At 37.6% G+C, this 12230-nt stretch overlaps 1 protein-coding gene across 4 annotated transcripts in view; it reads right to left on the bottom strand.

Annotated features, from left to right (window-relative positions):
- Nucleotides 1-12230, bottom strand: part of ITPR2 (inositol 1,4,5-trisphosphate receptor type 2) — a 501862-nt gene that overhangs the window by 234546 nt on the left and 255086 nt on the right. For all 4 annotated transcript variants that reach the window (XM_039240789.1, XM_039240790.1, XM_039240791.1 and 1 more), the window contains exon 35: nt 4252-4442. In XM_039240789.1, coding sequence (XP_039096720.1) covers nt 4252-4442 — 191 coding nt within the window. The remainder of the gene's footprint in view (nt 1-4251; nt 4443-12230) is intronic.

Below are 12230 nucleotides of genomic sequence, written 5' to 3'. Positions count from 1 at the left end.
GATTTAAGATAAGTTCACAGAACCTCCTCTAACACATACTGGCCACTTATGACTCCCTGATACATGTTTGTAATCATTGCTGTGGAGTACAAGTCAGCTGCAATCATCACTCTATTAATAAATCCAGTGCTTACTTAGCTGTCCCCATCTCACCCAACCACTGCAAAAGCATTTCACACACTTGCTTCTATTCTGTCAAACACTTTCTGCTCTTGGCTTCTGTGGCATCATGTTTTCTCTGTTTTCCACCTATGTCCTGTCCATTGCTTCGCCAACTCCCAGTAGCTCCTGGCCCTTTCATTTGAGGGATCTCATTCAAGTCCATGGTTTTAATATCCTATATGTACTTGAGCATGCCACATTTATATTTCCTGCACGGGCATCTTTCCAAACCACTCTGGACTCGTATCCAGCTGCCTGTTTGACAAACCCACATGGATATGCAAATAGGTATCTCAGACCTAAAATCCCCCCCAACAGAATTCCTGATTACAATTCTCCCATTCCTCCCTATCTTGGCAAATGATTCAATCATATCATAGCCTCTATTCTTTCCAACACCCCACAACTCATCCACCCATATACCAAGTCCTGTTGGCCTTACAACTAAATATATCCAATATTCATCCACTTCTCTTCATTACTATCACTATCCCCTTAAGCCATGCTGCCATCATCCTTTGCCTGAATTAATGCAAGAGACTCACTTGTATTAATGCTCAATGCTTCCATGTCTGGACCTTATAGTCTATTTACACTCAAAACCCAGTGACCTTTTAAAAAGTAAATCACGTCGGGGCATCTGGGTGGCTCAGTCGGTTAAGCATCTGACTTCAGCACAGGTCATGATCTCAGTTAGTGGATTCAAGCCCCGCATTGGGCTCTGTGCTGACTGCCAGCTCAGAGCCTGCAGCCTGCTTCAGATTCTGTGTCTCTCTCTCTCTCTGACTCTCCCCTGCTCACACTCTCACTCTTTCTCCCAGAAATAAATAAAACATTAAAATTTTTAAACAATAAAAATAAAAAGTAAATCACGTCATGCTCATCCTCTACTGAAAAATCTCCAGTGATTTGCCATCTCATTTAGAATAAAATCCAAATACCTTACCATGCAAGTCTTTACATTACTGGGCTCCTAATTTCACAATCTTCTCCTCCTTTGCTCACTAAACTTCTACCCCAAAGGGTTTCTGTTGGTTCCTCAAACCCACCTAATTCATTCCTAAGTACCTTTGCATGTACTATTCTCTCCCAATAAAAATCTCTGTCCTCAAGTCTTTGAATAGATTATTTCTCTTCATTATTCAAATCTCAACTCAAATGTCACCTCAACAGAGTAGAGCTCCCTGCTATAAGATCTTTCTCCCAGAATTTCTTCACCATGTTGTTACCATGCTTTATTCTATTCATAGCAGATTTTTAAATGTTTATTTTGAGACAGAGAGCATGTGCACAAGGCGGTGGGGGGGGGGGGGGAACAGGCAGAGAGCAAGGGAGAGAGAGAACCCCAACCAGGCTCCTTATTGTCAGAGCACAGCCGAATGTGGGGGCTTGATCTCATGGATCTTGAGATCATGACCTGAGCCAAGATCAAGAGTCGAATGCTGACTGAGCCACCCAGGTGCCCCTTATAGTTTCATTACCTAACATTAAAGCATTCATCTAATGGGGGAGGAAAGGTGTTGCCTGAGAGCACAGAGCCCACAGCTCTAATCCCAGCACAGAGTAGCTGGTGTTGTTTCCACCAAAGACATTATTTATTTAATGAATGCCAGGGAGTGTTCCAAAAGAAGTCCAAGGCATACCTTCTCTATGCTGGCTAACACTTCTATCCATCTCTCTCTCATCTGGCTCTCATGAACCTGACTCTTCTCCTTTATGACCCTGCCTTTTGTCTCTCTTACTTAGCCATTCTGCCACCCCTGGCCTCTTACAAGATGTTCTTTGTTTTTCCTATCACTATATTCTCTCTTTTAGCAACACCATCTGCTGTCCTTGCTCCAACTAATATCCCCAATTATAGACCTAACTTGCCACCCATTTCATAGACTGTTAATGTGATTCAGCATATTATCAATGACCATGGCCAACCTCCTTTTATTGTATTCTTTCCTTCCCTCCTGCAGTAAAAAGTTTTACTAACATCACCTAGTCTCCAAACATCAGTACCTCTTAACATGCCTCTCACTGTCTCTCTCTTATCTCCATCCGAGAGCCACCAGGTATGTTGACCCTGACTTCACTATTGGAATGCAAGCCCTTTTTCTTCATTTCATTCATACCGCAACCTGGGTGAGATATTTAGTGATTCCTTTTTTTAAAGGATTTTATTTTTTTATTTTTACATTACTAATTTTTGAGAGACAGAACACAAGGTAGGGAGAGGCAGAGAGATGAAGGAGACACAGAATCGGAAGCAGGCTCCAGGCTCCAAGCCGTCAGCACAGAGCCAGACATGGGGCTCGAACTCACAAGTCATGAGATCATGACCTGAGCCGAAGTCAGACACTCAACCGACTGAGCCACCCAGGTGCCCCATATTTAGTGATTCTTAACTGATCTGTCCTCTTCTAGTCTCTTCCCGATAATTCTTTCCTGCAAACTAGTAACTGTTTAATTACTTATAATGACATTTTCACCAAATTTTTAAAGACTTATAGCCTTTAAGCTTTTCATACTGAGTCTACCTTGTCTTTTTATTCATATATAACACTCAGCTATTAAAACTCTGGACCTCCACCAATTATTCTACATGTGACGTCTTGCAATATTTATTCCAGTTCATGTCTTGACTATTCTCCAAGCCAAACAATTTCCTTAAACCATACCCTAATTGACTGCATGAAATCGTCTACAATAATGTGGGTGGGAAGATTTCTGTTATGGGTTGAATTGTGTCTCCCTAACAAAACTCATATGTTGAAGTACTTCAGAATGTGACTATTATTGTAGATAGGGCCTTTAAAGGTAAAATGAATTCATATGGGGAGGCTCTAATCCAATATGACTGGTGTCCTTCTAATAAGAGGCAATTAGCGTATAGACATGTATGTGCACAGAAGAATGACCATAGGAGGACACAGTGACCAAGTGGCTACCTGCAAGCCAAGGAGAGGGGCTTCAGAAGGAAGCCTTGAACTTGAGCTTCTAGCTCCAGAGCTATAATAAAATATGTTTCTGTTGCTTTAATCACCAGGCTGTGGTATTTTTTTGATGGTAGGCTGAGTAAATGAATACAATGTCTCTCTTTATATGATGTCCCAGAATGTCCAGGCCAAACACAGGATTGGGATACTACCCAAATAATTTGGGACTAAAGGTGGTTACACCATTTTCGCCAAAAGGACTATGAGAGAATACTAAGAGATAAACTGAAGCAAGGTTATGAATATTTAATTTATTACATGAGAATTTATGGTAACTTATTTTTCCAAATTTTATTATTATGATATTGTTTTGATATTAAGACTCAATATTATACTATCAAACACAATAAGTAATACATACTCACTAAAAATAACTCACTACAAAACAGCTTGCACATGGAAGCTGTTTTTTTTTTAAATATATATTTTTAATGTTTTTTATTTATTTCTAGGAGAGAGAGAGACAGCGTGAGCAGCGGAAGGTCAGAGAGAGGGAGTCACAGACTGAAACAGGCTCCAGGCTCTGAGCGGGCAGTCAGCGCAGAGCCCGACACGGGGCTCGAACCCACCAACCGCGAGATCATGACCTAAGCGAAAGTCGGACGCTTAACCGACTAAGCCACCCAGGCGCCCTGGAAGCTATGTTTTTAAAAAGAGTAGTATTGGGCACCTGGGTGGCTGAATTGGTTAAGTGTCCGACTTTGGTCCGGGTCACAATCTCATGGTTTGTGAGTTCGAGCCCCATGTCGGGCTCTGTGCTGACAGCTCAGAGTCTACAGCCTGCTTCACATCTGTGTCTCCCCTCCCCTGCTCATGCTCTGTCTCTCTTTCTCTCTCAAAAATAAATAAACATATCCATAAAACCAAAAGCATACTGTATACACTGTATGTTAGCCAACCGAACAATAAATGATATTAATTAATAAATAAATAAACGTTAATAAAAATTTTAAAAAGAGTAGTATTGAGTATTGGTAGGGAATTGTAAAGTAAAGCCTGGTCCCCAATTAGGATTTGATGTTTTAAGCATATTTTATTTGTGTTACTACATATATTAAAAATTATAAGTTAGAAAATAGTAAGCCATTGCATGCTATTATTGTACCTGTAACTTTTCAATAATGTTTCTATAATCCCAAGCAGGTCCTCCAAGAGCTTCCTTATAACGTGGTCCAGAGCGAGCAGACAGTCTCCAACCCATGGCTGCCCTCTGCACCATATTAGAATGGCTCTTCAGGAAAAGAGTATTCACTTGGCTGTCCAAATCCACTGGAATGGCAATTCCACGATTCTTTGCTGAAAAAGATTTAAAATATTTTTCTCTTAATTTGACTAAACTTTCTTACACATTACTGAAATAGTCTTATAAGCATAGAATAAAAAAGAAAAAATATAAGTTCTGTGATGTGATGAACAGTATGGTGACTATAGTTAACAATACCGTATCATATATTTGAAATTTGCTAAGAGAATAAATATTAAAAGTTCTCATAAAAGAAAAACATTCTAACTATGTGAGGTGATGCATGTTAACTAAATTATTGTGGTAATCAGTTTGCAATATATGCATATAGTAAGTTATGTTGTATACCCTAAATCAGTACAATGTTATATGTCAATCATATTTCAATAAAACTAAATAAGAGGATAAAATAAAAAATAAGAGGATATTTAATAAAAAATAAGAGGAAAAAATGAAATCTTTATACTCTGCCATTAAATTGTTTTCTATAACTACAAAAGCATTTAACCTGAAAATATTTCAATTCTTATGACTAGTTATTAAGCTGGGCTCATTAAACATTTAAGAACTTATTGATTTCTTAATGATTAATGTTTGAAATGAACTTCACACAGCATCAATATAGAAAAACAGTATGTAACAACCATGCAAATTTGTACTTTCCCAAGTGCCAAGGAAAATAAGAAAGGAGACAGAAAACATGATAAAATCCTGCCAGTCCACTCATTAGTATAATTGATGTACATGTGCATATGCACACACATGCGCACACATGCAGAATTCCATGTAGTGAAACATCTGAAGGAAGAAATAAAAACTTGAAGAGTATTTAAAAATATGCATTTGAAGAGAGCACGTAGTACATGTCCTTCTTCCCAAAATTTACTAAATGTGTATTTTATCAGACTCACGTCACAGTACTAAAAAGTGAGAATAGTTGCCATCAGGAAAACAGAAATGTTGAGGCATTTTTACAAGCAGAATAAAGATAGGATCGATCCCTTAGAAAAGGGAGAAGATATACATCGCTCTACAAGAGATAAGAGTTAGAACAGGTCTTCCTCAGAACATAGTGAATGAACACCAAGAGTGGTAATGGGGAGTGATCTGGGCAACTCATTAAAGAATAGCATGTGAACCACTGGGAAGCTAAGGTCCTCCTCCCTCTCACTAGCATCAGCAGGGCAGTTAGCAGCAGCAATTTTAACCAGAGGACAAAGTTAGGAACTGGAGAAATGTTGTCTCATGAAAGTGAAATACCTGTCTGGAGAAAATGCCAAATGAAGGTGTCGGGACTTGACAGAGAAGCAGAACAGGGCTTGAAGTAACTCCAAAGATCTTCATCAAATAAGGAGTCAAATAGGTGAGAAAGAAGAGGCAGCTCCAACAAAAAGAGAAAATATACAAAAGACTCTATCTAATCCCTGAGCAAAGCTCTCCTATTTTAACACTTGTTAGTATTCTCAGCTGGTCATCTGCTCCACACACACACACACACACACACACACACACACTCCAAAGGAAAGCCTATATATCATTTATTCAGCCCTTCACCCAGAACTCTGGGTCAGACCTGTCATTTATACAAGAAATGCTTGTAGAGAAATGCCCTCAAAACTGCACTAGATCCCATGCAGTCATTAAAGAACATTATAACCATGAACACACCACCGAGAATCATAGGGAAAACTACAAGCATTAAGGATAAATGGACTCAGTGCAAACAAATGATTTAGGGAGGTACAAAAAATATTGAAATAATTCTAATTATCATCCTCAGAAAATGTGAGCATATACTACACCCCCAGAAATTAGCAAATCAGAAAAAGAAAGAAATCTTGGAAATTACAATATAGTTGCACATATAAACATTTCAAACTGGCTGAAAAAGAAAAGGATAAGAATAAAGACCAAGTTCATAATCTGGGAAAATCAAAGAATCTTCTAGAACATAAAGCATAAAAGATGAAAAGGGAGACCAAAACAGAGAGTATGAAACAGAAAGAGTCTTCCAGGAAGTGAAATATCTAAAATTTATAAGTTTCAGAAAAAAATATCAGAGACAATGGAAGGGAAGCAATAATAGATGACAATAATACCTGATCTGAAGAAAGACCTATGTCTTAAACCTGAAAGGGCCCACTGTGTGTTAAAAGAATTAAATAAGCATATTGACCATGTTCTGGTAAAAAACTGACAATGCTATCATGGGTTGAATTGTGCCTCCTAAGAATGTTACCTTATTTGGAAGTAGGGACTTTGCAAATGTAATCAAGTTAAGGTGAGATCATACTATATTAGGGTGGGCCCTTATCCAATACAACTGGTATCCTTATAAGAAAGGGGTAAGGGAAACAGAGACAAACACACAGAGGGAAGAACACCACGTGAAGATGAAGGCAGAGATTGAATGTACACAGCTTAAAGTCAAGGAATTCCAAGGACTGCCAACGAACACTGGAAGCTAAGAGAAAGGCACGGAGTTTCAGAGAATATGGTGTCACTGACACCTTGATTCGACCTTTAGTCTCCAAAATTGTGCAATAGTACATTTCTATTGTTGTAAGCCATCTAGTTCTGGATATTTGTTATGGTGGTCCTATGAAATGAATATAAATGCCAACAGCCATGAGAAAATGGCAAGAACTTCCAGAGAAAAAAGAGGATTCCTACAGAAAAGAATGGGCACCAAACTTGTCACCATCAATACTGAATGCTAGAATCAGTACAATAATACCTTTAAGAGCTAATGGACAACCAATTTTGAAACTAGGAGTTTACACCCATCTAGACTGAAAATCAAAAGTGATACCCGAATTAAAAAAAAAAAAAACAAAAAAACATTTCAGAACATGTAAGTCTCAGAAATTTTTCTTGAAACCAGCTATGAAAAATCACTCAAACAAAGGACAGGAATCCAAGAAAATGTCAATGTGAATATGAGAAATCATGGCAACTGAGAAGAGAATAAAGCAAGACACAAATGAAGGAAGATCCATTAGACATTAATGGTTGGAAAATTTTCTTCCAGTTGGAAAAATTTCAATATCATCACACTACCTCTTAGTCTCTAATGGTTATAGAGTGAAAACAATTATTTACATTTTATAATATTGTAAGGTCTGATCACTGATTTTTAAATTCTATCATCCTATAATTATTTCATTATATTTCCAGATAGAATATAAATTCCATAAGTCATAACAACGTAAAAGCAATAATCTACTCAGCAATAGTTAGAACACAGAGTGGGAGAGAAAAGATAAAAACAAAGTCAATTTGTTAAGTTCTTCATTTTTCAGTGTGGAATATGGACATTATTTATAGCTGTGAAATCAAGATACAGAGACATAAGGATATTATTTAAAGTTAATGTGATTGGGGCACCTGGGTGGTTCAGTCAATTGAGCGTTTGACTTCAGCTCACATCATGATCTCACAGTTTGTGGTTTCGAGCCCCACATCAGGCTTTGTGCTGACGGTTCGGAGCCTGGAACCTACTTCAGATTCTTCATCTCCCTCTCTCTGGACCCACCCTCTCCCCCCCACACACACTTGTGTTCTGTCTCTCTCTGTCTCTCTCAAAAATAAATAAATATCAAAACTTTTTAAAAATAAAGTTATTGTGATAGTCCCTGGAAGACTTTTTTAAATGAATGGAAGTAGGAAAGAAAGAATTAAAAAGAGAGAGAGAGAGAGAGAGAGAACCTGGCTTCCCTCGTATAATGAAAGCAACAATAGTACTAATTATGCTGGTGAAAATTCTCTGAAGTTGAAAGATACTTTAAACTTCTTTGAAGACAGGTAATTTTAGCTACCAATACAAAAAGTTACCAATTTAAACAAGAGCTCTAGCTGAAGTTTAAAGACATAATAAAGCTCTCAGGCAACCCTAAACAATTAATTGTATCACTGCCCAGATTTCCCTAGCAAATGTTTTCCCAATATTCATTATAAACATCCTTTTTCCAACCCATACAATGTCTCTGTTTATGTCCATCACACACAGCATTGCAACCTCACTCCTGTTCCATCTGAAGGACAGACGGCCTCGACACCGCCAAGCTGCACATACTTGTATAAATACTGAGTCCTGCACCACGAGCAAGTCCTGGCGAGACTCTTCCTTTTCTGGCTCCTTCACACGTAAGCTGGGCTTACTCTAAACATTCGAAAGTCAAACAGAACACAATACTGTTCTATGCTCTTTTCTAAGCAGCAAAACAATAAAAATTTGTAAATTTCAATGTTCCTCAAAATATAGCGTAGCCAAGTTTACACTAACATTTAAAAAAATAGAGGAGGGGATTGGGATGTATCTCCCCTTTAGGAATCAGGTACATCAGGTACAACCGACCATCAAGGAAGTGTTGTTGCTATGAATAGAATGTACACAAAGAAGTACTCAATGAATATCTTCCGTTTTTTGTTAATGTTTATTTATTTATTTTTGAGAGAGAGAGAGAAAGAAAGACAGAGTGAGCACAAGCCAGGAAGGGGCAGAAAGAGAGGGAGACACAGAATCCAAAGAGGCTCCAGGCTCTGAGCTGTCAGCACAGAGCCCGACGCAGGGCTTGAACTTGTGAATCACTAGATCACAACCTGAGCTAAAGTCGGACGCTCAACCTTACTAGGCCACCCAGGCGCCCCTCAATGAATATTTTTCTTTCTTTAAAATTCTTTTAATGTTTTTTTATTTTTAAGAGAGAGTGACAGACACAGAGTGAAAGCAGGGGACGGGCAGAGAGAGAGAGGGAGACACAGAATCAGAAGCAGGCTCCAGGCTCTGAGCCATCAACATAGAGCCCCAGGCAGGGCTCAAACCCACGAACCATGAGATCATGACCTGAGCCCAAGTCGGATGCTTAACCGACTGTGCCATCCAGGCATTCCTCAATGAATATTTGTCTAATGACACCAGCTGAGATGCAGCCCAACGGCAGCACTCTATTAGTCTCAGAAGTGCAGGCTTCTAATTAGCGATCTCAGAAGAATCGCACTCACCCCAGATGTTGCTGCCACTATCGCACTGCGGCCAACAGCATGGCCACACCAACTTCGGGAGAATTCACTATCCCAGACTTTGCCAAAAGGGGTTTTTGTTTGCTTGCTTTCCCCAAATTGTACTACTTTCGTTGGTATTTTCTAGTCTCCTGTCTTAGCACAAATTGTACATTATAAATGAACTGACTAAAATACTCTACTTAGTCATGCCTAAGGTAAACTCTAGCCAAGGGCTAAGTCACAATTTCTAAGTAATAAAAGAAAATTAACTATGCAATTGGGGAAAAGAGAATTTGAGTTAAAATAAGTCAGCTGTGGAGATGATAAAAATTTTTCAGGCAATTATAAAAAGATGAATCCCTTTAAAGATATGGCCTGAAATAGATTCTCTGCACTGTCAAAATATTATAAATAGTAATTCAAAAGCAAAGCTGACAATGCTAATTAGCTTTCCACATATTGTTTAAAAATTAAAGCAGAAAAGAAAATTGTGACTGGGAAAAGAAAAGACTTAATTCCTGATCTCACAAAAACATTAATAACTAGAGTGCAACCAAAAATACAATCCATACTTATTTTATTTTTACTAAATTAGGAAAATTCTGGTATAAATAGTACAGTATACTGAAATGTGAACTAGGCTGTATTTTGGATTACTGGCTGTTCCCTGCCCCCCTCTCTCTCATTAAGAAAGAACTAATGAATTTACTATAGCCAGTCACTTTTCTGGCCTGTAGCATTAACTCCAACTGTGTGCTTTGATGGAATGAGTCACGTTAAAGTTTAAAACATTTAAAAAAGAATTCCTCCTATTTCTCTTCGAAATTAGAATGCAATTAGGATAATACCTTGTTAAGGATACTTTGTCAGACTAAGTATATGGAGTTCTTAAAAAAAAAAAACGAATGGTAGAAAAAATGGGTTGTTATTAATGCATTTATCTTTTGTAGAGCCCTGCCTAGTGATAGCTAGTTCTCTAAAATGAGCTACCTTGCTTGATTCACAGGTATTTTGATGATTTGGCAAACCTACTAATTAGGCTTATAAATTCTGAAACTTCTCTGGATATGACTAGTTTTTGCAGTGATCCTAAGATATAATCGAAATCTACTTCTAATTATTATTCATTAAATATTGCCTATTGTGTGAAAATTTTTAATTAGACAAAAATCACTGATGGTGTCTGCCAGAACAGAATCTCTGAGAACATACATATTGCAGTGATAGGTGCCATAAAAAAAGTGCTTAGAGAGTTAAACTGACAGGTTGGGAGAAAAGCAACAGAAAGTATCGGCACTAATTAGAACACCTGGTTGGTTGTCTAGCCCGACTGTGCGGGCCCACAAGAACCAGAACAGTCGGTGCACAAGGAAGGTGTGACGGGGTGGGCAGTGTGGTGTCTTTTCTGTATCATGTCACAATATCCAGAGTAAGTCCCTATTGACTGTTAAATGTGAAGAACAATAAAGATACAAAATGCATCTTTCCTGTTTACCAGAACAGTCGGTGCACAAGGAAGGTGTGACGGGGTGGGCAGTGTGGTGTCTTTTCTGTATCATGTCACAATATCCAGAGTAAGTCCCTATTGACTGTTAAATGTGAAGAACAATAAAGATACAAAATGCATCTTTCCTGTTTGGCACTCAACATACACTCAATTAATGCCCAAATTGAATAATTTTATAATTTTATGGGTTATGCAATTACTAGTATTGGCACACCTGACTGGTCATCTGGAAAAAATAAAGTTGGCTCCATACCTTCTACCTTATAACATAATATATTCCAGAGAGCTTGAAATTGTAAACAGCCACACCAAGAACACAAACAGACAGAAAAACCAAAACCATGAAAATTCTCAATGGGAATTTAAAAAAAAAATCTCAGTCTGATCAAGGCCATTATGAAGATGAAAGAAAAGCTAAAAAGCCTAAAAGAAACTAAATTTCTACATGCCAAAAAAATTAAATAAAAATTCTAAGGAAAAATTAAAACTTAAAAAAAAATTGTTACCTATAGGCAAAGAACATATTTCCTTACTAAATAAAGAGTTATAATCATTGAGAAAGTATTAAGATAAAAAAAAAACTTTAGAGAAAGTAGGCAAAACGCAAGCAGTGAGTCCACAGAAAAGGAAATACCAAGGACTCCATCCTATGGACAGATTTTTTCTTCATTCATAAAAACAGAAACACATATACAACAATATTTTTATTTATAATGATATTTTCTATAACAGTATTTGTGATTATCTATAATGACATTTTAAGATTGGCAAAGATCTAAGAATTTGGTGACAACATGTTATCGAGGAGGAAGATGCTCTCCTACATCACTGGTAACACGAAATTAAACAATCTCTTCAGAGGACAGTGTCTGTCAAAATTAAAATACCCAGAAAAAACTGAAGATTCCCTGGAGGGGAGGTAGGTAGGGGGATGGGCTAGATAGGTGATGGGCTAGGAGGGCACATGTGCTGAGCACAGGTGTTGTTTGCAAGTGTTGAATCACTCACTATCCTGTACACCTGAAACTAATATTACACTGTATGTTAACTAACTGGATTTAAATAAAAATATGAAACTAAATAAATAAAGGAATAAATAAATAACCCAGAAATTCTACTCCTAGGTATTTACCTCTTTCTTCCTCAAATGCAAAATAATTTGAAATAAAATAAATATCTAGCAACAGGCTTAAATGAATTAGAATATAGGCACATAATAAGGTATTATGCATCCAATGACAAGAGTAGGATATTCATTCATTTACGTGTATCCATTTATTTTATTCATGCATTCATTGAGTACCTACCAAGGCTCTAGACACTATCTATC

This window comes from Hyaena hyaena, unplaced genomic scaffold, assembly GCF_003009895.1.
Source record: "Hyaena hyaena isolate Hyena2069 unplaced genomic scaffold, ASM300989v1 scaffold_182, whole genome shotgun sequence".
NCBI classification, from domain to species: Eukaryota; Metazoa; Chordata; class Mammalia; order Carnivora; family Hyaenidae; genus Hyaena; species Hyaena hyaena.
The sequence above is the reverse complement of the archived record's forward strand: the minus strand, read 5'-3'. Positions and strand labels throughout refer to the sequence as shown.